This window comes from Pelobates fuscus, chromosome 3 (assembly GCF_036172605.1).
Source record: "Pelobates fuscus isolate aPelFus1 chromosome 3, aPelFus1.pri, whole genome shotgun sequence".
NCBI classification, from domain to species: Eukaryota; Metazoa; Chordata; class Amphibia; order Anura; family Pelobatidae; genus Pelobates; species Pelobates fuscus.
Genome location: NC_086319.1, coordinates 390,034,979 through 390,061,127, shown reverse-complemented (window position 1 = coordinate 390,061,127; position 26,149 = coordinate 390,034,979). Strand labels below are relative to the sequence as shown.

The window sequence follows — 26,149 nt, the reverse complement described above, 5'->3', positions numbered from 1 at the left end:
CTGGGCAAGTGGGCACAGTATCCAATGTGAACCTCACACAGAAGCTGGCAGGCAGGCAACTGCTCTTCTATTACAGTGAAAAAAAAATATTTATTTTAAATGTAAAGCTTAACCTATTGTTAAAACAGATATGAGTGGTGGCACTGGGCAAGTAGGCACAGTATCCAATGTGAACCTCACACAGAAGCTGGCAGGCAGGCACCTGCAATTACATTACACAGGAAAAAAAAAAAAGCAGCCTGATGTTATAGCCCTAAAAAGGGCTTTTTGGGGTGCTGTCCTTACAGCAGAGATCAGATGAGTCCTTCAGGATTGTAGTGGACACTGAATACCCTAGCCTAGCTATCAATTTCCCTATCTAATCAGCAGCAGCTAAACTTTCCCTCCTCTCACTAAGCATGCATCTTCCGAATGAATCGAAAATGGATGCTGGGAGGGAGGTTGGAGGGTGTGAAAGGGAGGGAGTGCTGCTGATTGGCTGGAATGTGTCTGCTGACCGAGAGGCACAGGGTCAAAGTTTGCCCAATGATGACGAATAGGGGGCGGATCGAACTGCGCATGTGTCCGCCCGCCGTGGCGAACGCGAACACGCTAATTTCGCCGGGAACTGTTCGCCGGCGGACAGTTCGGTACATCACTAATCACCAACATAAAAAGATGTTTTAAGGGGTGGTAGGGCCTGAACATCATGTGGCGAGACGTGTTCTGCACAAGCTCCCACACAAGCCTGATATTGAAAGCTTACTACAGCCTGCACTAGCAAGAATTCAGATGGCATCACCCACCCACCTGATCCTTACACCTGAGGACATGTGGTGGGGTGATGGGAGACCTGAGCCACTAGAGGCTGGATTAATCCTCAGTGTAAACATAGCAGTTTCTCTGAAACTGCTGTTTACAGCTGCAGGGATAACACTAGAGGGACCTGGCACCCAGACCACTTCATTGAGCTGAAGTGGTCTGGGTGCCTATAGTGGTTCTTTAAGCACAGCAAAAATGAAGAATTAAAAAAAAAAGATATTTTAAAGGTTGACCTTGATTGACTCAAATCTTTTTTTTTAACCTAGATTACTATGTAACTGTTGATGATGCGGGTATAAGGTATTTATGAATGATTTGGGATTTTTTTGAAATCTGTTCTGCAGGCTTTCTTTTCAAATTATTTTTATTAAAGTTTTTAAAAGTTTTTACAGCAAAAATAATGAATAGCAAAACAAACTATTCGGGGAAGGGAAGTTAAGGGGAGCTTGTGAGAAAGGAAGGGTATCCACCGATAATAACAATGAACATATTATTACATTAACATTTTGTTGTACATCACATAATCGTAACAGTGAATGTCAATTATAAACAATAGGTTTCTTTAATGCAATTTTCCCATGTATCCCAACTGTGTTGAAGTTGTTCTGCAGACTCTCAGGAAAGCTCCATGCATTTTGTTGATTGAAGGAATTCTTCAAGGAACCAGACTGTTTACAGGCATGCTTCTTAAAAAGGAACACTATAGTCACCTAAATTACTTTAGCTAAATAAAGTAGTTTTAGTGTATAGACCATTCCCCTGCAATTTCACTGCTCAATTCACTGTCATTTAGGAGTTAAATCAATTTGTTTCTGTTTATGCAACCCTAGCCACACCTTCCCTGGCTATGATTGACAGAGCCTGCATGACAAAAAACTGGTTTCACTTTCAAAGAGATGTAATTTACCTTAAATAATTGTATCTCAATCTCTAAATTGAACTTTAATCACATACAGGAGGCTCTTGCAGGGTCTAGCAAGCTATTAACATAGCAGGGGATAAGAAAATCTTAATTAAACAGAACTTGCAATAAAGAAAGCCTAAATAGGGCTCTCTTTACAGGAAGTGTTTATGGAAGGCTGTGCAAGTCACATGCAGGGAGGTGTGACTAGGGTTCCTAAACAAAGGGATTTAACTACTAAATGGCAGAGGATTGAGCAGTGAGGCTGCAGGGGCATGATCTATACACCAAAACTGCTTCATTAAGCTAAAGTTGTTCAGGTGACTATAGTGTCCCTTTAAAGCCTATCTGAAATAAATGCCAATTATTACCATGCACGCTTAAAGTTTTAGCATGTTTTTTAATATAAGAAATGTATAGTAACTATAGAATTCAGCTGTCCGTATTCAAAAGGTAACAGACTGTTAAAGGCTGTATTAGCGCTCACAGTAGCACTGGAAAACCCTGTACAATGAATTTGAAATAACTGCGGCTATATGCAAACTTGTATATCTATTAAGCATATGATACGGATACTGAAGGAATAAGCCGCAGACATATTGACTTAAAATGATCAGAAACCGATAAATGAAGACACCAATCTTCTTAAAGAATTTCAGATTGTATTTTGCCTGCATAGTATCAGATACCCACATATATCCAATATAGTAAAAATAATACGATTATAATTCCATTCTTAGTGAATCCAAATTAAAATAAATGCTACTATAAGAATTCCATTCCTTATCTTCAATCCAGTCCGGTCCTTAGAATTATTCTCCATTTATTATATGTAAGGACAGCATACAAATCACTCAGTGTTATAAAATATCATCAATATATAGAAAAAGATTGGCTATTAGTGACTGAAGTCCAGATCTATTGACATTTCTAATTATTTTATTTAAGGTTTATGAAACATTAGAAGAAATTAGTTGCATTAATATTTGTTGAGCTAAAACAATCCAATTTACATCTTAGTTACCCATAAAAAAAAGGTGACCTCTGACCCCCAGCACAAAGCTAGTATTGATGCCCAGGGGGAGATACGACTTTGCCATGGTGATATACGAGAATTCTACAGAGACTTTGTTCTTCAATTTTTAATTCATTACAATTTGCTGTTTAGTGAAATTTAGCAAAACTCGGGTCAAAATAGATTTGGAAAATGTTATCAACTGCTCTATAGGCACAGCTAAGCTATTTCAGCCTAAATTCTGCCATTGGTTTTCAATTTGCTACCATTGGGCCTTTAATTTAAATTCAGGCCACAGTTACAAAAAAAAATAACTAATTCAATAATTTGATTAAACTTTCCTAAATGTTATTGGCTTCCAATGCCACCATATTATCATTAGTGAGTGTTATAACATGGCGGTGAGTGGCATGGCTAGTGAGTGTTTTACCATGGTGGTGAGTGGCATGGTTAGTGTGTGTTTTACCATGGTGGTGAGTGGCAGGGTTAGTGTGTGTTTTACCATGGTGGTGAGTGACATGGTTAGTGTGTGTTTTGTGGCATGGTTAGTGCGTGTTTTACCATGGAGGTGAGTGGCATGGCCAGTGTATGTTTTACCATGGTGGTGAGTGGCATGGTTAGTGTGTGTTATAACATGACAGTGAGTGGTGTGGTTAGTGTGTGTTTTACCATGGCAGTGAGTGGCATGGCTAGTGAGTTTTTTACCATGGTGGTGAGTGGCATGGTTAGTGTGTGTTTTGTGGCATGGCTAGTGTATGTTTTACCATGGTGGTGAGTGGCATGGTTAGTGTGTGTTATAACATGGCAGTGAGTGGTGTGGTTAGTGTGTGTTTTACCATGGTGGTGAGTGGCATGGTTAGTGAGTGTTTTACAGTGGTGGTGAGTGGCATGCTTAGTGTGTGTCTTACCATGGTGGTGAGTGGCATGGTTAGTGCATGTTTTACCATGGTGGTGAGTGGCATTGTTAGTGTGTGTTTTACCATGGTGGTTAGTGGCATTGTTAGTGTGTGTTTTACCATGGTGGTTAGTGGCATTGTTAGTGTGTGTTTTACCATTGGGGTGAGTGGCATGGTTAGTGCGTGTTTTGGGGCATGGTTAGTATGTGTTTTATCATGACGGTGAGTGGCATGATATGTTTGTGTTTTGCCATGGAGGTGAGTGGCATGGTTAGTGAGTGTTTTACCATTGCAGTGAGTGCCATGATATGTTTGTGTTTTGCCATGGCATTGAGTTTGATTATTTAATGGCAATTTACAGAGTTCTTTATGTTTTATTGTAGGAGTTACCCGTTCAGTGTGGGTGGAGGGTTGTATTTCTTATCTTATCTTCCTCCATTATTCACTTTAGCAATTTATATGGTGCTTATGATTAAAAATACTGTGATGTAACAAGCTATTCACATATAACACTGGGAATGCCTCGGCCTTTTTATTGCTTTTCTAACCATTACATGAAAGGAATGAACACTATAAGCACTGTGATTTCTACAGCATACACATGGAAGAATTAAATTCAGCTAACCATTTGATCACCTTCCTGCCAATGGAATTATTTCTTACCTGAACAGAAGATATTATTAACCCAGTGATAAAAGAATTCAATTCTTTCTTTCGGTTTTACAAATAGAATTTTCTATAATAATAATAATAATAATAATAATAATAATGTTTTCACACAGCAGAGGTAGGAAATGTTCCACAACAGAAGCATGGATTACCAAGTGTTAATATTTGAGGGCACACTTCCATGGACTGTCAAGAAATATTTTTGCAATAGGAACATTTATAACAAAGGTTTGACTTATTTATTATTATGTGGTAGATCAGGGATGCCCAATAGGTAGATCCCCAGATGGTGTAGAACTACAACTCCCATGATGTTTTGCATGCCTTTAAAATGCTTTTAGAATGACAAAGCATCATGGACGTTGTAGTTTTAATACATCTGGGGATCTACCTTTTAGGCACCCCTGTTGCAAATGGATACATGGATTTATGGAGCTCAACAAAATAATCGCATGTGATGATACATTTTACTTTACATATATACATTTTAGTTATATTCTCTCAGGGTATTTACTAAATAGAGAATTCAAAGTGATTTTCATATTTAAAGTCGGAGTGGCCAAAGTGAAAGCATAGCTAACTTAGAGAATTTTTATAGTTTGGCTATTTTGAACGTAATGGTCCACTCTGGGCACCAATTAAACTTTAGTGCATTTGACCTCATTAACATGCTGAGGTTTTTCTTTTTGCATGCTCAAATCTTTAGAGTGTTTACGTAAAAAAAAAAATGCTACACCATAGGCCTGCCTCTTTAGCCACACCCCCTCACTCCAGTAAAAGACTTCCTTATTAAATGTATGCACACAGCTCAGCCACTGACAGTACGCAGTGTTCTGAGCTACAAAGTAACACCCATGGAGACATATAGTAAGGATATCACTACTTATTCATAGTTTATCTGAATGTCTCCAGCCAACTTGTAAATTTACATTTGAAATTCACTTTGAATCCAATTTGAATTCACACTTTAGTGATTAACCCTGAGTGCATGTTTTCACATTTACATAACTTGATTTGTCTGTTTAATACACTTGTTTTTTTTTTTTTAACTTACATTAAAGAATGGTTAGTAAACTTGCAGAACTAGGTTTATAAAAATAAAAGCAAAAGATCAAAAACAAAAATAGAAATGTAAAAAATAAAGACAGCACAACTAAGGGGACGGGGCTACGTCACAAACCCCAAAGAGAATAAGATAATACAATAGAAAAGAAAAGAAAGGAAGGTTGTGCTAATGATATTTATGTGCCACACTTAAAAATACTAATAATAATATGCTCCAAATAAAAACGAATACTAAAACTTTGAAAGAAGCAATACAAAACTAAAATACGGGAAACAGTAAAATGGCCAAAATAATGTGCAACTTGCAAGGAAAAAACCCGTGTGAAATACCAAGTCAGAAATTGCTTGAGATCCTTATAGACATACAAGAAAACAGAGACACTCCAAGTGTAGTGTATCACAACAATATTAGACCCTAATTCTTCGATCGATCTTATGTAGTCTTACTCACATTTTTTAGAGCAAATACCAGCTCTAGTGTAATTGGCCTACAAGGGTGTTGATCCCCACTTGTAGGATATGTATGAAGATATAATCAGCAGATATCACAGCAACGTGGTGACCATAAAACCCAGAAAAATAGAGAAAAACAAAAATAGTGCTCTCTGTATAAAATAAACCAGGATTAATATGTAGGTATTTTACTAACATTTAATTAAGCAAGCAGACCACTCAATGAATAAGGCATAGGTGGTATAATCCTCATCTGGGATTCTTTGGTGAGGCCCTCACTTGAACAATGAACAGGATGCCAGGCAATATAAAAATGAGATTAAAATGAAAAAAACAATAAAAAGGAATGTGGTGCACTCACAGTACAAAAATAGCTAATGTCCATTTATTAAAATAGCAATAAAAATAATCAACAACGCATTTCGCTGCACAGGGCTTTATCAAGTGGAAACAAAGAGTCAAACCTGGAAAACAAAGAACTTTATAGGAAATACAAACATACCAATACTGAATTTTGTGTCAAAATGACATCATCACCATGTGACCACATTATAAACATTAAACGATCAAACAGACTTCATACCTTTCTTAATAAAAAAAATAACTATGTGTGGGAATGTATGGGAATCAAAAGCTATTAAAAACAAATAACTAGGTTTATGCTTGAAAAAATTCCCAATAGTCAAAAATCAAACTTCTACTATATCTGCAATTCCCATAGAGCTTTCTATTTGCAGATAATAGTTTTTAAAATGTATTTCCATTGCAATATTATTATTATTATTATTGGCATTTATATAGCGCCAACAGATTCCATAGCGCTTTGCAATCTTAAAAAAGGGGAGATTTAACAATAAATAAGACAATTACAAGAAACTCAAAGGAACAATAGGTTGAAGAGGACCCTGCTCAAACAAGCTTCCAGTCTGTAGGAGGTGGGGGTATAAAACACATTAGGACAGGAGAAAGAAATCACATAAGGTGGGAGTCAAGCAGAGCTAGAGGAGAGAGAAGAGTACTGCCCTTTAGGAGACAGCTAGTGACAGGTATGTAAGGTAGAGGTTAGTCTGGGTCCATACATTTTCCTTAAGAGATGGGTTTTAAGGCATTTCTTAAACAATTGAAGACTAGGGGTGAGTCTGATAGTGGAAGGCAGGCTATTCCATAGGAAGGGAGCCGCCCGCGAGAAGTTCTGAAAGTGTGAGTTGGTCATACGCATGTGTGCGAGCAGCGGACAGGAGAGGGTCATGGGAAGAGCGGAGAGACCGAGAGCGGGCATACTTATAGATCAATGAAGAGATATAAGAGGGGCTAGAATTGTTCAGTGCTTTATAGGTATGGGTTAGTACTTTGGATTGACTCCTATAGGATACAGGAAGTCAATGTAAGGACTGACAGAGGGGTGAGGTGTGAGCAGTGGTGTATCTTGGTTTTGTGCTGCCCTAGGCAGGACAAAACTCAGACACCCCCCCCCCCCCCCGCGCGCCACCCCCACCCAACCCTTCCCCCCTGCCCCGCCTTCTAAATACACACACATTCACTGACAGATACGCATACACTAGCTAACAGACACACACAGTCAGACACACACAGTCGGACACACACACACTAACAAACACACACAGTCGGACACACAGACACTAACAGACACACACAGTGAGACACACACACTAACAAACACACACAGTCGGACACACACTAACAAACACACACAGTCGGACACACACACACTAACAAACACACACAGTCGGACACACACACTAACAAACACACACAGTCGGACACACACACACTAACAAACACACACAGTCGACACACACACACTAACAAACACACACAGTCGGACACACACACACAAACAGACACACACAGTGAGACACACACACTAACAAACACACACAGTCGGACACACACACTAACAAACACACACAGTCGGACGGACACACACTAACAGACACACACAGTGAGACACACACACTAACAAACACACACAGTCGGACACACACACTAACAGACACACACAGTGAGACACACACACTAACAGACACACACTGTCGGACACACAGTCAGACACACACACTAACAGACACACACACACACACACTAACACACACAGTCACAGACACACACACACACACTAACAGACACACACACACACGCTAACAGACACACACACACACACTAACATACACACACAGACACACTAACAGACACACACACACACACTATCAGACGCACACAGTCAGAGACACACACACACACACTCACATTAACACATTTTTTTTTATTTATTCACTCCCCCCCCCCCCCGCCTCCTTACCTTTGGGAATGCTGGGGGTGGGGGGGTTCTCCCATTCCCTGGTGGTCCAGTGGCTGCAGGGCGGCACTGGCGGGCAGGCTGGGCAGCCGGCGACGGAGCTCTTCCCCTGAGCTCTCTGCTCAGCTCCCTCGCGCGCCGCCCGCAGAGTGAGGCTGGGAGGCGGAGCCGGAATATGACGTCATATTCCGGCTCCCAGTCTCACTCTGCGGGCGGCGCGCGAGGGAGCTGAGCAGAGAGCTCAGGGGAAGAGCTCCCTCGCCGGCCGCCCAGCAACCAGCCCAGCATGTCTGTTAGCCGCAAGGCTAACAAGACATTTGCCTTGGGCATTTGGGGGCGGCGTTTTTTGCCGCCCCCTGGAAAATGCCGCCCAAGGCAAATGCCTTGTTTGCCTCGCGGCTAATACGCCCCTGGGTGTGAGAGGACCGACTAGAGAGGAAAATCAGTCTGGTGGCAGCGTTCATTATGGACTGTAGCGGGGCAATATGGCTTTTGGGGAGACCAATCAGGAGAGGGTTACAATAATTCATGTGAGAGGATCACATTACTACAGGATTGGCAAGCTCCTTAGTACCATCTTGCGTGAGAAAGGGGTGGAAGTGGGCAATGTTTTTGAGGTGGAATCTACAGGATTTGGTAACAGATATGGTTATTTGGCAGTACATATATATGGAACAAAGGGAAACCTCTAAAGAGTTCACTGCCAATCTTCGCCTCCACATTTGGGTGTTGCATAAATATTTTTAGAACTTTGTCTCTTCCACTCAGTCATTTTTACGATCTCTTTACTTGAGATGTTAAGATGCAGCAATTATATTTTATTATCCTTGGGCAAACATTTATAAAAAGTCTCAAAGCTGATTTGCTTTTTTTGCACTATGCATGCAATATTAAAAATTTTAAAAACATTTTCTGAAACGTATGGTTTTTAGACCCTTACAAAACTCTGAATCTATCTGACTTGATTCAATTTTGTTTAACACTAGGTGGGGCAGACATCTACGGTTTCCAGTTCCACCATATTTTCCTGGAAACGTCTCAAATTTTCATTATAAATATATCAGTTACCTTTCTGCAGGATATACATTTTATATACTGCAGGCCTCTCTAATATCCCAGTTTTGGCAGGACAATTATAATTTTTGGGTCCTGTCTCGCTGACCCAGGTTTGTTCCCTGGTGTCTTTGTTTTAGGAACACCAGGGAATCGTCCCCAAACAGCATAACACAAGCTCATCATTACACATGCTGAAGCAGTGCTCCCTGCGTGGTCTGCCCTCAGTGGACTGTCTTGCGTGGTCTGCCCTCAGTGGACTGTCTTGCGTCGTCTGCCCTCAGTGGACTGTCTTGGATTATTGACAGGCAGCCTGGCAAGATAAGGCTGACCTGCCAGTTCTTAGGGTGCACTTTCCTAAATTCGGGACAGGTCCACCACCTTTGGGCGGTGCCAGTGACGCAATTCATGTAATTGTCACAGAGAAGAGGTCCAGGCACTACTAAAGTTTCAGACACATTTATTGGGCCATGAGGAACACTGCCATGTTTCGACTTTAAGAATGTTTTTTTGTCAAACTTGACTAAGACCCATTCTTGGGTCGAAACGTTGCAGTATTCCTAATGTTCCAATAAATGTGCCTGAAGCTATAGGAGTGCCTGGACCTCTTCTCTGTTACCGGTATTTATTTTGGACTTGTGCTGGCCCATAGTCTACTATTAGCACCCCTGACTTGTGTGGATTGAGTGTGGTTCCTATTGGTATATTGCAATTCATGTACCTGGCCTTTCTCCTATTAACCCACCTACCACCGTCCAAATTCACCGGATGCCAATGTTGCTAGTTATAGTACTGCAAAGCAGCACTTTTCTCATTCCACCAATTAGCATAGACATTCCACGTGTCACCCCTAATCCAACTCCAGCCGTCGTTATAAATGTCTAATTCAGTCCTTGTGCAATGTGCCTTTTCTTTGCTGCAGAGGACACGTCCCAAATAAATAAAATATAATCCTCCCTTCATAATCTGCTTGAAAAAAATATTTTTCAATAGTCACATTGTGCTGATTAGTTTGTGGCATATTGGTTTTAGAGTCCCAATATTTCTGAAACGATACGCCCTTCTTAGTATTTTCCAGTCAACCCTTAAGGTAAAACAAGTACAATAAAGCCAAGTGAAAGACGTTAAAGATGTTGAGTGTTTTTGTGTTAGTATTTATTACACACACAGGTTATCTACACTCTCGGAATCCCGAGTCCAAACTTCACATTTCTTCTTACGTCTGACTCGCATATCATTCAGGGAGCGGTCACTAAGATGAATTCTCTCTGTCTATTATGCCCCAGCATTCTTGAGTCTGGCATTGCTATTACTGTGCTCTCTCTTACAGCCTGTCGATATAGACTAACTCTAATATTCTATGCTGTCTAAAATTCGGTGATACTTTGTGTTCACATAGCCACTTTCTCTAAGGCTGACTGTAAGATTGTTGTGACTTCTCTCTCTTTCCCCAAATGTATCTGTTCCTGCTTGCATAACACAGCTGTTGTCTCTTTATCCTTGCCGTATTCCCTTACCCTCTGTTCCTTCCAGCGTATCACTCACTCATTTTTATAACAGTATCTCTCGCTACGATCACTTTCTCTCAACATGTGCACGAGGCAATGTGCAAAGATTATTGGGGTGTCCCTGTACCCCTTCTGTGCCTTGTGCATAATCTGTAACATTCTGCTGTTTTTCCCGGGATGGAACTTGGATGCCATACAAAACCCAAACCAGAAACTCACTCCAGAGGTGCTGTATCTTGGGGGCATTATAGGAAATGGCGTGATGGTGAGTACAGAGAAAAGTATAGATCCCTTGATAAAGAAAAATGTGTATGTGCTCATTAGTAAAATTGGCTTTCTTAACGACATTATATTTTGCCTAGAAGTTTGACAGAAAGTCAATTAATTTTTCAGATTTGATGACTTTCCATAGAGTTCTGTGAAACTTGCACAGATTAAAACTAATATGATTCAAAGCAATAACTAGTTTAATGTTATAATACGGAAACTGACAACATAACACATTTAGAGTAAAAGATTCCTGACTGTTTCTCACCATACCACACACAGACTTATTACCTCCTGTAAATTGATAAATACGTTATTGGGGTACCAACTCAAAGTGTCATGGTACACAGATGTTACGTTCAAATGTAAGAGGAGAAATGTGCACAGTTTTGAATGCTATAAAATGTGCTTTTATTAGAGATATCATATTGTAGCTATAAGTTCACTTTACAGAATGTCAATTAATTTTACAGATTTGATGACCTTCTATCGAGCTCTGTGAAACTTGCACAGATTAAAACAAATATGATTCAAAGCAATAACTAATTTAACACTAAACATGGAACCGAGAACAGAGCATGCTTATCCCCATGCCCCACGCAAGCTCATTACCAATAGACACGGTATTGGGGTAGGGCAATGGGTTCATCTTGACATTTGACCGCATTCCAGTCTACCCCTTATGGTCCACAGAAGTTGCGTTCAAATAAAAGAGGGGTCATTGATCTATATATTGTGCTACTAGAAATGCTATGAAAAGTATAGATTTTAATTAAAAGTTCCCCAACCTTTTAATTCTCATCATAGACCTCTACAACAATAATTGTGGTTGGGGAGAGTGAAAAAGCTCCTTCCCTCCATCGCAATGCATTTACCCTAGCATGGGTGACACTCTATTTTGATGCTGGTGTGTTGGAGGAAGTTTTCATCTACCAAAAGATACGCTTCACTAAAACGTTAAAACTCCTTCTAGATAATGATGGATAGATTTGAACAACTGTAACAATAACTTCAAATATAAATTTAGAAACAAAAGACATCAAACCCACTTAACTTCATTGTGCTTCACCCCACCATCCATGGGGTGAAGGAAAGGGTAGAGGCCATTTTACAGGATCCTGCCTGGTTACATATTACCTGCTAACACACCAACCTATTCGGTTATATTTTACACTCCTCTTTCTCATTGGTTGGGCCATTCGCTGTGCTTCTCTCTGACTATCCATTCGATCCAGTTCCTGAACAGTAGGGCATAGGGGGAGAGAGCTGATCTACTCATGGTGAAGGAAACCATTCTCTCTCTTGTTACATGTTGAGGTCTCATAGTCATAGACCACAGACGTTTTCAAGTTTAGAGATGTAACATGCCACTTACACCATGTCTCCTCCTGGCGTCATGCAAACTCTGCACTTTCAAAGACAGTGGTGCATTACTATTGGAAGTCAGCCCATAAACTGTGATACTACATTTAACAAATCATTATTCCAATGTAATAGCGTAATTCATAGTTTTGTGAATAAATTACTCAGTCTGTAAAAGTCACTCAGACAAATGGGAAAAACACTGGTTAGTTTCTTTGATGGCTACCTGGAACAGTCACAGAGCATAAACATTTTACTTGCTTTAACTAGCATTGTCCATGGAGTGCATTGAGATGGCATCTTTACAGCATTTTACCGTCTTGTGGACATTCCGACCATCATCAGTGAGCATGTGGTCTATAAGATCTAGTGAGGCTTGAGATGTTCTTATGATTACTCCCTATAGTGAAAGAAACCTGATGGCGGTAAAACCATGGTCTGTACGGGAAGAGCTAAGTATCATTGCACAATATTTAAAGGGCCACAGGAAATGTAAGAGGTTTGTAGTTGTGGTACTGCAGGGATCGAATTTCTACTCGCTCAATTAATATTTCTCTTACAACTCTCTACATTTTACCTAACATACTAGCTCCACTTTATGTCCTCAAAAACTAAAGATTTTAATTATGCATTAACACAGAGAGCTAGTGTTTAGGGTTTATCAATGTAACTAAAATACAAGACAATCTTTTGAAGTTAGAGCACAAAGTCATTACAAGCTCTCGTGGAGTTTAGGGATAAAAACAGATGATTAGTTGTTTTGACCACTTGAGTCAGAAGACTGATGGAAAATCCCAGTCAGTTCCAGTTTCATTTTAAGCTATATTGGCTCGTAGATCACATGAGATGACTTAAGATTGATTTGAAGAGACTGCATTATGGATTTGTAAATCTGCATTTTTTAGATGTTTGTGAAAAGATTTGATGTAAGCAGTCCATTGAGGAGGAAATTAAAGATGTCAAACTTGATAAAGAGCTTAGAGAAGGAATTTTGTAGCAGTGGGTACGAAGAGCCCAAAGAAATATAAATGGGGAGACCAGAAAAAGACAACCTGCAAGAAAAGGAGAAAAGAGGCAGGGGGGCTTAGAAACACCTGGTAGAGTCCCAAAACCCTGGTCACTGTCACTCATAATCTCTGCATGTTAGATGGTTAGAGATGAGCTTATCTCAGTCAGTCACTTCCTCCACAGTCTGTCAAAGAAGGTGACTCAGGTCGCTTATAGGGTTCTAACTCCAATAAGTTACCTGAGCCACCTTTTGCGGAAGTACTTCAGGAATGCTTTTAAGATGCATGTTTAATGGCTGCGATCAACCACTTCTCAGATATTAATGCATTTTTTTCAGTAAAGGGATTCTCCAGTGCCAGAAAAACATTTTAGTTTTCCTGGCATTGCAGGACCCTCTAGTGCCCCTCTCCCTCCCAACCCCCACCCCAAGTTGCTGAAGGGGTTAACCCCTTAACCCCTTAAGGACCAAACTTCTGGAATAAAAGGGAATCATGACATGTCACACATGTCATGTGTCCTTAAGGGGTTAAGGACACATGACATGTGTGACATGTCATGATTCCCTTTTATTCCAGAGGTTTGGTCCTTAAGGGGTTAAAACCCCTTCAGTGACTTACCAGAGTCCAGCGCCGATGTCCCTGGCACTTGGTCAGGCTCCACCTACTGTCCTCCCCCGCTGACGTCAGCCAGTGGGGGATACCTAATGCGCATTGCACACAAATTAGACCTCCCCATAGGAAAGCATTATTCAATGCTTTCCTATGGGGATTTTGGCGACGCTGGAGGTCCTCACATAGCGTGAGGACGTCCAGCGTCGTATAACACACTTTTCATGTTCCAAGAATACGGAAGTCCCTCTAGTGGCTGTCTGAGAGACAGCCACTAGAGGAGGACTTAACCCTGCAAGGTAATTATTGCAGTTTATACAAACTCAAGAGTAGTGGGAGTTGGCATCCAGACCAATTCAATGGGCAAAAGTAGTCTGGGTGTCTGGAGTATCCCTTTAATGTTCCTGATAAAACCAACAATACAATCACTCAAATCCATAGAAAAATAGATGCTATAGCTGGTGCATTTGTATATTAATAATGCAAAATGACATCTATAGCTGCAGTAATCTACCCTACCTATCGTACTATCAAAGGATAAGGGCAGCATGATGGCTTCATGCATTCTGAAGAGGGAGGGTCTGGGTTGTTATTGGCTATTTGCCTATTTAGTAGATGGTAAGTATTGAGTATGTTAAATGTGGTATCTCACACGGGTGTGTTAATGCAATATTAAACGAGTGGTCTACGTATTCACAACATGGGACCCTTATTGTCCCAGAACCACAGAATATCCTACATTATGAGCACTGAACATGATTTTAAAACTAACAATAATTTAGATATTCTCTTAACTTTTCAAACTACCATTTGTTGCTCCAAAGAAGGCTAAAGAACTAACACCAGTAACAGAGGCAATGGGTAAGTCTTTTAAACCCCTTAAAACCGGAGGGCGTACTATTACGACATATTCTAAGCGGCTCTAAACGCCCTCCTGTTTTTCTGACCAAATGGCTACTAAAAAAGACTGGACATACCCCATTTGCAATACCTTGGGTTGTCTACTATTGCAAATGGTATGCCATTATGGGTGTAAATTTCATTCCTGGGCTACTATACAGTCTCAAAGGCAACGTAACCAATCTGGCGAATTTCAATTTCAAATGTAACGTGCTATATTTGACCCTGTAACTTCCCAAAACACCATAAAATCTGTACATAGGGGGTACTGTTCTACATGTGAGACTTTGCTGAATACAAATATGTGTATTTTATTGCAGTAGAAGCAAACAGTATTATGACATTGACAGTTAAAATGTCACGTAGAACTAAAAAAATAACACAATTTCTTATTTTCTCCCATTTTTTTCATATTAAATTATGTTTCATAGCTAAATATTTGATGTTAAACGAAAGCCCTGTTTCCCCTGAATAAAATGCTATATAATAAGGGGGGGTGCATTTAATATGAAAGAGGTGAATTACGCTTGGACAGACATGTAGCGCAAATGCCAGGTTTTGTTTACGTTTTATTTTGTTCACAACGTGTACATTTGGCTCAGTCCTTAAGGGGTTAATATAGTGTTTACATATTGTACACATATATATGTAACAAGTATGTGTTTGCTAGGTCAGAATAATAAAATACAATGTATAAATGCACACCACAAAGTGTAACCACATGTAACTGGTAGTAAGTGCTTTCAGATAACCAATTTATGATAATTTAGTCATTATAGGCCAGTGTACTCTTTCTTTACATACTGGCATGATATTTAGGGAATCTGCATTTACAAACACTGAAAAAGACTTTCAAACTATCATGTCTACTGTATGTCATTAAAGTTTTATCTGTCCTTTGGTACTAGTTATTCTGCCTATATTTAAACCAGATTCAGTGCTAGACAAGGAACTAAATATAACCCAGACATATATATAGCCCTCCTAATTGGGGTTTTTTTCAATTTTTTATTTATTTTATTTTTAATGTGTATATTTGCTCAAAAAATATATGCAGTGTGTATATTTTAAATACAGTGTTCCACTGTGTATATTTTAAATGTAGTTTATTTTTGTAGTATATTGCATTCTGTGTGATTTTGGGTAGTTGTACATAACAGTGTGGTAGCTGCTAATTAAGTTAAGTATCAGTTAAAATATTTATTTATGAATTTCTATTGCCTGTTAGATTGAATAAGCGTTTTTTGCACGTTATATTTTTTGTATATTTGAGTTTATTTTTAGAAGACTGCACAATTTAAAGGAACACTATATGGTCAGGAACACATATATGTATTAAGTATGTGTTAAAACCACCATCTAGCCCCTCCTCCCCTAAATATAGTAAAATTTTACTTTTAGTCAAGTCTGCTGCTGCTGGTTCAGCCCCTGATCAACCTGCTTGGCTGAAATCATCAGAAGTGATTATCTGAGCCAATCACAATGCTTTCCCATAGGATTGGCTGAGACTGCCAAGGAAGCAGATGATGGCTCTGACATTACAAGCCAAACACATCCCTGGCCAATCAGCATCTCCTCATAGAGATGCATTGAATCAATGCATCTGTATGAGGAAAGTTCAGTGCCTCCATGCAGAGGTGGAGACACTGAATGGCAGTGCTGCCCACTAGGCAGCACTACCCCAGGAAACTCTTCTAGTAGCCATCTGTGGAGTGGCCAGTGGAGGTATCCCTAGACTGTAATGTAAACACTCAGTAAAAACCAGAGAAAAAAAGTTACCCGCGCTCTTTCCCAAATCCCTATGTATATTTAAACAAATGGAGGTTATTTAGTTTCTCCAATGGCCATTAGAGGGAAATGCCTACCTGCTACGTCAAGGAAAACCTCTTAGGTGGGTCCTACACTAACCATTCACTTTGCTTCCTTGAGCCTCTGGCAAAGATATCTCCAATGAGACAGAGAGGGGTATTTATTATATACACCCCTACATACTTATTAACCCTTAATATGGAACACTTTTTTTTCTGTGAAAAGACAGCGTTTACTGCACAAAGCCTGAAGGGAATGATTATACTCACCAGAACAAATATAACAAGCTGTAGTTGTTCTGGTGACTGTAGTGTCCCTTTAAGCACGTTTTTTTGCACCGACTAGCTATGCATTCTCTCCATTAAAAAAACACTAAGAACCATCACCACCACAGCTCCATACAAATAGTGTGCGCTCACATCATTCAATAATTATCCGTGAGCAGGGATTAAGGACTGAGCCGCATTAGAGCCACTTCTACATTGTCAAATATCCTTTCCTAATTTTCATCAAAAGTGATTTAGTAATTATACAGCAAGGCTGAAACGTGAAATAACCCAGAACTCACAGCCTGTCATTGCAAGCCATTGTGTGATCATGCCATCCTAATATCTGAATGGATGACAAGAAACTGAAATGTCTCATTATAATGTTGGAGAGCAGCAAAAAAAGGGGCTTAACTTGCCAGAGAACTCCCTGTTTTGTGTCAAGCAAACTAAAGTACTAAAGTCCAAAGTAGCTGGTCAGGAAAAATTCTTCGAGTTACCTATGATTTCATTGTGGCTATCTTAGCTTTACATTTTAAATGTACTCTGTACTTATTTTGAGAAAATAACCATGAAAGTGATTGTAAAGAAATAATAAGTGAAGTGGTTATGGTGTGTTTAGTAACATTTTAAGGAAATGTTACATATTACATCCCAAGACAGTACAAACATCTCATTAAACTTCTCTACTTACTACTAGGTTCTGGTTCCTGCCATCTATATCCAGTGCGCAGGACGGCGTGGAAAATGTGACAATCGCTGTGGGGTGAGTGGTTCAAAGTTGTGTAAGCTGATACCTGCACAATATCTGTGAAACCAGACAGACAGATAGAGACAGACAGACAGACAGACAGAGATTGATAGACAGACAGACAGACAGATAGATCAATCTGACCTAAAACACAAAGCTATTCACTTTAGTAGTATTAATAGACGAACTCGAATCATAGCTGACTTTTATGAGTTTTTATGATTACCGGTAAGCTATTTTGTCTTTAAATTTCCATGTAGGTAAATAACCCCCGAGTCTGTATACAATGTTTTTCTGTATTTTGATATAATAGGAGATTATATGTTTGAATATATATATATATATATATATATTGATGGAAAGTGAGAACTAAATTGCCTTTATGTTGGCAAGGATCCATCGATTCCATATCTCCGTTTGCGAACCTTAGTTTAGTAAGTTTCTAGGTTGATAATGAGTTTACAGCGTGGGGACTTGCCGGAAGAGGTTGGCTGTAATTCAGGCCTTGCTGCAGTGACGGAAGCACTGGGTAATAATTTACACGCCGCTCAGTAATGCACAATGTTAAGGAGTTAATAAAATTGCTGCAAGTATATACACCTCATAACGTTACAAAAGGTCATGAAACTCACCCAACTTCTTTTTAAAGTTAGCCCTGCCTTATTTAAAGCGATACTATAGTGCAAAGCTGTATTCCTGGCACTATAGTTCCCTCACCCACCGCCGCGGTGAATAAAACCCCATTATTTACTTACCTGATACTAGCGCCAATATCTCTCGATGCTGGGTTGTGGCCCTAACTCCTACGCCATCACGCACATTAGGCTTCCCCATAGGAAAGCATTGAATCCAGTGTTCATTTTGTCGACTAACAATTTTAGTCAGATTTTAGTCAACTAACCATTTTTGAGATTTAGTCAACTAAAATTAAGCTAAACTAAATTAATTCAGATTACTAAAATACAACTAAAACTAATATGGATTTTTAGTCAAAAGACTATGACTAAAACTAAATAGAAAATTGCAGCCCAAATTAACCTTGGCGGGTAAGAAATATGGAGGAAGGAGAAGAAGAAATGAGACACATGGGGGTCTAGGGAGGACACAAAGAGACACAGATGGGCTGGGGACGGGGCAAAAGAGACAGATAGAGGCCTCAATTAAAGTTATTAAATTAAACTAGACTTAAATAAAATTCAGATGACTAAAATACAACTAGAACTAAACTTTTTTTTTTTTTATCAAAAGACTATGACTAAAACTAAATTGAAATTTGCCGCCAAATTTAACACTGATTGAATCAGTGCTTTCGTATAAGGAAATAGCTGACGCTGGGTGTCCTCACCAGCATCAGTTAGTGGACCAAACTTCGAGTAACATTCTGGAAGCGCCTTAGTCTTAGTGTTGCAATGTAAACATTGCAGCTTTTCTAAACCGCTAAAATTGCAATGTTTAACAAAAGGGACACTGCACCCAGATCACTTCAATGAGCTGAAGTGGTTTGGGTGCCTATAGTGTCCGTTTAACCTTTCTATAACTTCTCTTCATAGAATTCAGCTTGCAAGAGGAAACTCCAAACACACGATAATAAATAGCATTACTAGAGTTTAAAACTGAAACACTGTGGCATTTTATTCACTAAACAGTGAAGTGTAGAAAATTGGAAACTGAATGTAAAAATATAGAAAGAAAAAGCTCATCAGTATATCTAGACTTTGAGGAACACCTGAAATTTAGAGGTGTGAGTGGGGGTGGGGGCGGGGCTCTTATGAGAACTTTTAGGTGACTCACTTTTATTGCTGTGCAGTTCTTTGACACCTTCATAGATTATGGTTAGGTTTATTGCTTTGGAGGTTTTTTTTAGACATTCATGAACATTAACAGCATGCATACCTCCCTGATCCAGCATAGCAGACACACGTTTGAAACCTTGCACAGCAGAGAAACGTTCACATAAAAGCCACCAGAGAAAATAGAAAAAATCTCCCATATTTATAAACACACACATGGCTTTGCCATGCTTAGAGTGACACCGTAGGCACCCAGACCACTTCAGCTCATTGAAGAGGTCTGGGTGCAGTGTCCCTTTATCACTTAGTGCTGCAATGTAAAACATTGCCATTCCAGAGAAACTGCGATGTTAACATTGCAGTGCTAAGTCAGCCTCTAGTAGCTATCTACCAGACAGCCACTAGAGGAGCTTCTTGGTTTGAAACGGACCTTTGGTCCGGTATCTGGCGCTTGACATCAGATACTGGAAAATAAATTAACCCTTTATTTACCTGGGAGAGAAGGGGGAGGCAGGAGTTTTAGCTTTGTTTTCCTGGCACTATAGTATCCCTTTAACCAGGTGCTGATTATTTCTACCCATAGGAGTACTTCGGCAGCTTAAAACATATGTGCAGTCCTGAGTAGCTCTCATTTAAGGCTGCCTGTTGCCCTGGTGTCCATGTATCCCAGGACATCTATAGTACCAACATTGCACACTGATCAGTCACCACATTAAAACCACTGACAGGGGAAGTGAATAACATTGAATGGCACCCATCAAGGGGTGGTGTGACGGTAGTCACCATCACCAGTAGCATAAGATGGATACTTTATGTAGGTACCCGGATTATTGTTGTGCTTTAGTCTCCCTGTGCCCGTTATAGGTGTAGGGTGTGTACTGTCGCTTCTTGTTAAATGTTTTGTGTGCCCTCCTGTTCTGCTGATGCTTTTGACCAACTAGGTGTATTTGGCTGTGGAGACTGTACAGCGCCACCTGTTGATTGTAAAGCTGTTGAAACATATTTACTAGCTGAATCAAGGCTGGTTAATTTGTTTAATCAGGCAGATTTGCATACTATGGTTTCTGCAGGCAGGGGAGACACTTCTTGTCAGTTATTGTCTTCCTCAGCCCTTTAAAAATACGTTATTGTGTTCTTATGAGTTCCTGTATGTTTTCTCATATGATTTGGGGGTATGTATTAGATTAAGTGTGTTGACATAAGTTAAAAGTAATGCTCCATTGTGTGACCTGGTTGGTTTATTCAGGGATGCCAGTACTAAAATCTTCAGACCTGTTGACTGGCTGGATTGGTCCCTGATTTCCCCAAAACATATTACAAAAAGCTAGGCCGGATAAGGGAGATAGCGGGGATGATACCTGCCTACAAAGAGAAAGCTGCAGCCTGGTCCATGGTGGAAGAAGTCCTCAGCGACCCCTGTCAAGCTGCTCCTGAAAAGCTCCAGCTCCTGAAAAGCTCCTGAAAAGCTCCAATAGCAGCTAGGAAGCTGACCTGGCAGATGTATTCAGTCAGAGTATGGGAGCTCCATCACAGGTGGGATACATAGGATATAGGCAGCAAGTGAACAGTCAGTTCTTGAATTTCCAGTGCTGGAAGCAGGGAAAATAAACAAACGAAAAGATCCGAGTGGCTCTGACTGGGTAAGAGCATCTCCAAAAGAGCAAGTCCTGTGGGGGTGTTCCTGATATGCCTACTGAAAGTGATGCAAGAAAGGACAACCAGTGAACTGTCATCATTGTCATGGGTGCCCAAGGCTCATTGATGCACGTGTGAAGTGAAGGCAAGCCTACCTGGTCTAATCACACAGAAAAGCTACTGTAGCTCAAATTGCTGAAGACCATGATGCTGGCCATGATAGTAAGCTGTGAGAACACACAGAGCATTGCAGTTTGTTGTATATGGGGCTGTGTAGCCGCAGACCAGTCAGTGCCCATGATGATCCATGTACACCACTGAAATCATCTTCAATGGGGACATGAGTGTCAGAACTGGACTATGGAGCAGTTGAAGATGGTTGCCTGATCTGATGAATCACGTTTTCTTTTATATCAGGTGGATGGCTGGGTGCGTGTATGTTGTTTACCTGGGGAAGAGATGGCAGCAGGATGCATTGTGGGAAGAAGGCAGGCCAGTGGAGGTAGTGTTATGCTCTGGGCATTGTTGTACTTGGAAACCTTAGGTTCTGGCACTCATGTGGATATTACTTAGACATGTACCAACTATCTAGGAATGGTTTGAGGAACGTGACAAGGATTTCAAGTTGTTGCCCTGGCCTCCAAATCTCAATCTGATTGAGCATCTGTGGGATGTGCTGGAACAACAAATCTGGTCCATGGAGGCCACACTTTGTAATTTACAGAACCTAAAGGATCTGCTGCTAATGTCTTGGTGCCAGATACCACAGGATACATTCAGAGGTCTTGTGGAGTCCATACCTCAACACATCAGAGCTGTTTTGGCAGCACAAGGCGGAGATACACAATATTAGGCAGGTGGTTTTAATGTTGTGGCTGATCAGTGTATCCTCTTTTGCTGAGTGGCATGTCACTAAACAGCAAAACCTTTTGTTTTAGAGATGTCTTTGCAAAAGTCCCTTTATCAATTTATAGTAGAAAGAGACTAGCAGCATCTGTGAAACAGGCCTGAGGACTCGAGATAGCACACACTGTTGGACAGGAATGCCTAAAGGGACAGGGTAGACCAGCTGGGCAGTGGGTAGAATTCAACCGCTCTCCAATGACCCAGAGCCTAAAACACAGGCATGGAGATGTAGTAGTTAGCAATCATGTCCGATACCTCCTTTAAATGTATAAAATGCCCAACAAAATGTTAGTTACTATAAAATCTTATACCTCGGGTATTTGAAGATTTCATTGAGGCAACAGCCAAGCGCTGAGAACAGGAGAAGGAAGGACAAGTTGCAATATAAATACAAAATACGTCTTTTTTTTTTTTTTAAATACAGTATTTGTGCATAGGCCCATCTTTGTAGATTATGTAATAACTCACAGCATTAAAACTCATATTATCTCAATCCTGAAAGATTGGAATATATTCCCTTTTCTATATTGGACTTACCGGTAAATTAAATCTTTAGTGTGTCATTTGCTATGTTAAACCTCCTATTCCATTTATGTTCATTATTAATGGGAACGGTTATTGAAGGGGCAGTGACTGAGGTAAGGGGACGATGCAAGAACAGATCTCCTCTCGTATGTAGTGACAATGACGGATGTCATTGGATGGATGTATTACAAAATTGTTTGATCCTCTGGCACCCCATTGAGGTGGGCTTTGGGGACCCCACTGAAGGACTGATGTATGTGCCAAATGGTTCATGTAGCAGTACAACAAGAAAGAGAACCTAGCAGTATACATTAATCTTCTTTATTAGCATATTGCAGAATAATTACATTAATTAATAAATATAGGATGGCAATGTACCAGCACATTACATACATCTACATAAAAAAGGACCTGCAGGACAGACCACATACCTCAATAGCTGGATGCTTTTTGTGTCTCACCCCAACATATTCTGCACAGCTCCAGTCCTGAAGCCATTACAATGGAAACCACCATGGAAAGAATATTAGTAATCAAATAATTGAAATTGTCGTTATTTCTCTCCAGATGTTCATCTCTATCATAATGGCAGCGGTGGGTGTAGCTGGGTCTCTGTATGGGTTTGTCGTCTCTGTGCTGGGCCTAGTAAATGGTCCTCGATGTCTCTACGAGTTCATTAATGGGAGAGTGGAGTGGGTACTTCCTTTCAAAATGGAATGGGAATTTGTGGAGTAAGTACAAGAATCATGATAAACAAAGTGATGTGTAAAAAAAGATGAGATATTGGAATTTATTTCAACTGGCTTTTTTATGCCATCATAATGCTACAATATAAAAATATCAATGCCTATTAATCTGCCCAAAACTCTGGGTATTATAAGACTGCACTTGAATATTACCTATAGTTGGGTATAAAATGCATAATTACTCCCTAAATATAAAGTTAGTAAACAAATGTGTGTTTTATATCAAAGGAGAACCGAGACTTCTCTGTAAGTTACTCTTTTGGATATAACATTGAAAATCACCTATAGCTTATATTTACACTTTTCATGAGACGTGCTTCACAATGTTAGGAAGTGTCCTTACATAACTAATACTGGTCTTTAATGCCTTTATGACATATTGACACGTCCTAATGTTTTTGTGTGAGCAGGGTTAAATCACTGCTTACACCAGGAAGTCCCGTGTATCAGTTGATGCCTGGTGGTCCTCTTTGCTAGCTGGGGACATTTTTAGTGGTCCCAGACTGACAAAAGTGAGCTGCACGCGTTGCTCAAAGTGAGAACTGTGTCTAGTCCTTTCAATGTGGATTTAAATGCCCTTTTTGAAAGTCTGGTGTGAGCATCATTAAATTGCCCAATCTAATTGTCAAAGTGAGCACTGAATACAGCTATATAATAATAATAATAAAGTATTTAACCAGGAAAGGTACATTTAGATTACTCTGGCCCTGGGGATGTTACCTTAGCCTAACATCCAGGGGTTGTTACTATTACCCAATTTAATGGTACTCCTATATATGCATTAAGAATGCTGTGGCTCAGCGGACTGCTCAAAGTTGAATCTACAGGGTCATAACAGATCCTGACAGCGTCTCCCTGCATGCCACTCGCTGATTCTGATCAGTGCTGCGATTTGCCGGCTGCCCAGCACTGCTCACAGTATAATTGGCAGATACAGCATGCTTAAAAAACACTACAACCACATAAAACATTTTAGCTTGCTGAGGTCCTTTTTGTATGAAGAGTGTGCCCTCTCTTTTTCATTTTACAAAAAGTGCAGATTTAAATAGAAATGGGTACTTTTATAAATTAATGTTGTTACACCTCCTGGTTCTTAATTAGACAACATGTCCTGTTACTTCCTGGTTTGGTTAGCTGAGTGGAGCTAAACTCAAGATGCAGACAATTGCCCAGAGCAACTGCCTTGCAAAGACTTTTCACTGAGATGCATTGGGAAGTTTGTGATTGGACAGTCACAGAAAGTCTAGGCGCAGTTAGAAGGGGAGGGCTTGCAAAGGCAGCAGACAGGAGATCTGGAGCTTTTGCAAGATGGTGTTTCTTAAAATACGATATCCAGATGTGAAACCTATAAACCTTTCTCTCTCTACTTATTTTCCAGCGTAGAATCCAGTTACCTGTTCCATAGACCTGCCTGGTCTCGTTGTTCTGAACCAATCGGAGTAGTTGAGTTTAATGTCATTTTATTTTCTACCATTTTGGCTGCCAGTGCCATCCAAATGGTCCTCTGCCTCATTCAGATGATCAATGGCCTATTTGGTTGTCTTTGCGGGACTTGCAGAGGCAAGATGTAGCCATGAAGGTGAGTTTCTAGTTGTGTGTGGATGTGAAGACAGTTCTATGATGGTTGGATGCTGGTGTTTAAATACTACTCCTGGTGCATGTACGATACACAGGTAGCAGAAAATTAAAGGGACCATAACCCACTCCTTCTCTTAATAACCCATTTTGATAGCTAAAGGCCTGCTGTCAATGGAATTTCCAGAGAAACACAGGATAAGCTGTCGATTAAAGAATATTTGAAATGAACAGCACTTACTTACCTAGACAGCTAATTGAGAACTGCTATATACGTTCCGAGATTCCTTATGGGCTAGAGCAGGGGTCCCGAACCCAGCCCTCAAGTACCCCCTACCAGTCCAGGATTTAGGGATTACCCTGTCGTGTCTAAAGTGTTTTCTTTTTTTCTACAAACACCTTACACACAACTGAACAATCTTTAAAACCCGGACTGTTAGGGGGTACTTGTGGACTGGGTTGGGAACCAACGGGTTCGAGCAATACGTTCTTCTCATATAACTGTTTTCATTGAGATAGGGCCAGATTGACCATTGAGCAGAGTAGGCAGCTCCCTACAGGTGTCAGCCTACTGGTGGCCTTTACAGGTTTTTGGTGTATATCTAATTTCTGACAAGCACATTGGTTATTTTTATTTGTGGAGAGAAAAAGTGAGAGATGTATTTCCTCAGTGTCTTGTCTGCCCTCAAAATCATAGAGTATAATCATGGATTCTTTTTTTTTTTGTGGGGAGCTCTGGGGCTAGAAGCACCCGAGATGTGCTATTGATTCTGTTCTGCAATGTAAAAAGACATTAGGAAGACAGAGAATAAACGCTGAAGAAAAGCCCACAATCAATTGTTATCTTTATGCAGTGTTTTCATTAACTGGAGGAAATTTCTGCTAAACCTTATCTGCTGGAATTAAACCAGATAAGATCTCAGCATCTTCCTGCCAACCACTTTTAAAGCAACGTTTAATATAATCTGTACTATGGAAGAATCATACCTTTTCGAGAGTTCTCATTTAGTGAATACAAGCTCTGCACACCAGTTTCCCAGGAAGTGGACATTTTGAGAAGATGATTATAAAGATATCATTCTTGTTGTTTCTATTTTGGGTTCTCATTCAGAGGCCTCAGCTAATGTATAGGATTGATCACTAATAGCTAACGATAATTGACATATAATAATAATAATAACTGTAAACAGCATATTGCAGAATAGGATGGGAGCCACATTACATTTTAACAATTAAAAAGTTATTATAATAGCACCATGACCACTTAAATGATTTCAGTGGTCATGGTGTATGGAGTCTGTATGTACACAGTTTAACCCCTCT

At 40.0% G+C, this 26,149-nt stretch overlaps 1 protein-coding gene across 1 annotated transcript; it reads left to right on the top strand.

The window, feature by feature from the left end:
• Positions 1 to 10,402: 10,402 nt before the first annotated feature.
• Positions 10,403 to 24,824, top strand: LOC134601495 (transmembrane 4 L6 family member 5-like). Its single transcript, XM_063445996.1, has 4 exons — positions 10,403 to 10,943; positions 17,599 to 17,664; positions 23,073 to 23,236; positions 24,630 to 24,824. The coding sequence occupies exons 1-4, from the start codon at positions 10,761 to 10,763 to the stop codon at positions 24,820 to 24,822; spliced, it is 606 nt and encodes a 201-aa protein (XP_063302066.1). The 5' UTR covers positions 10,403 to 10,760; the 3' UTR covers positions 24,823 to 24,824.
• Positions 24,825 to 26,149: the final 1,325 nt, after the last annotated feature.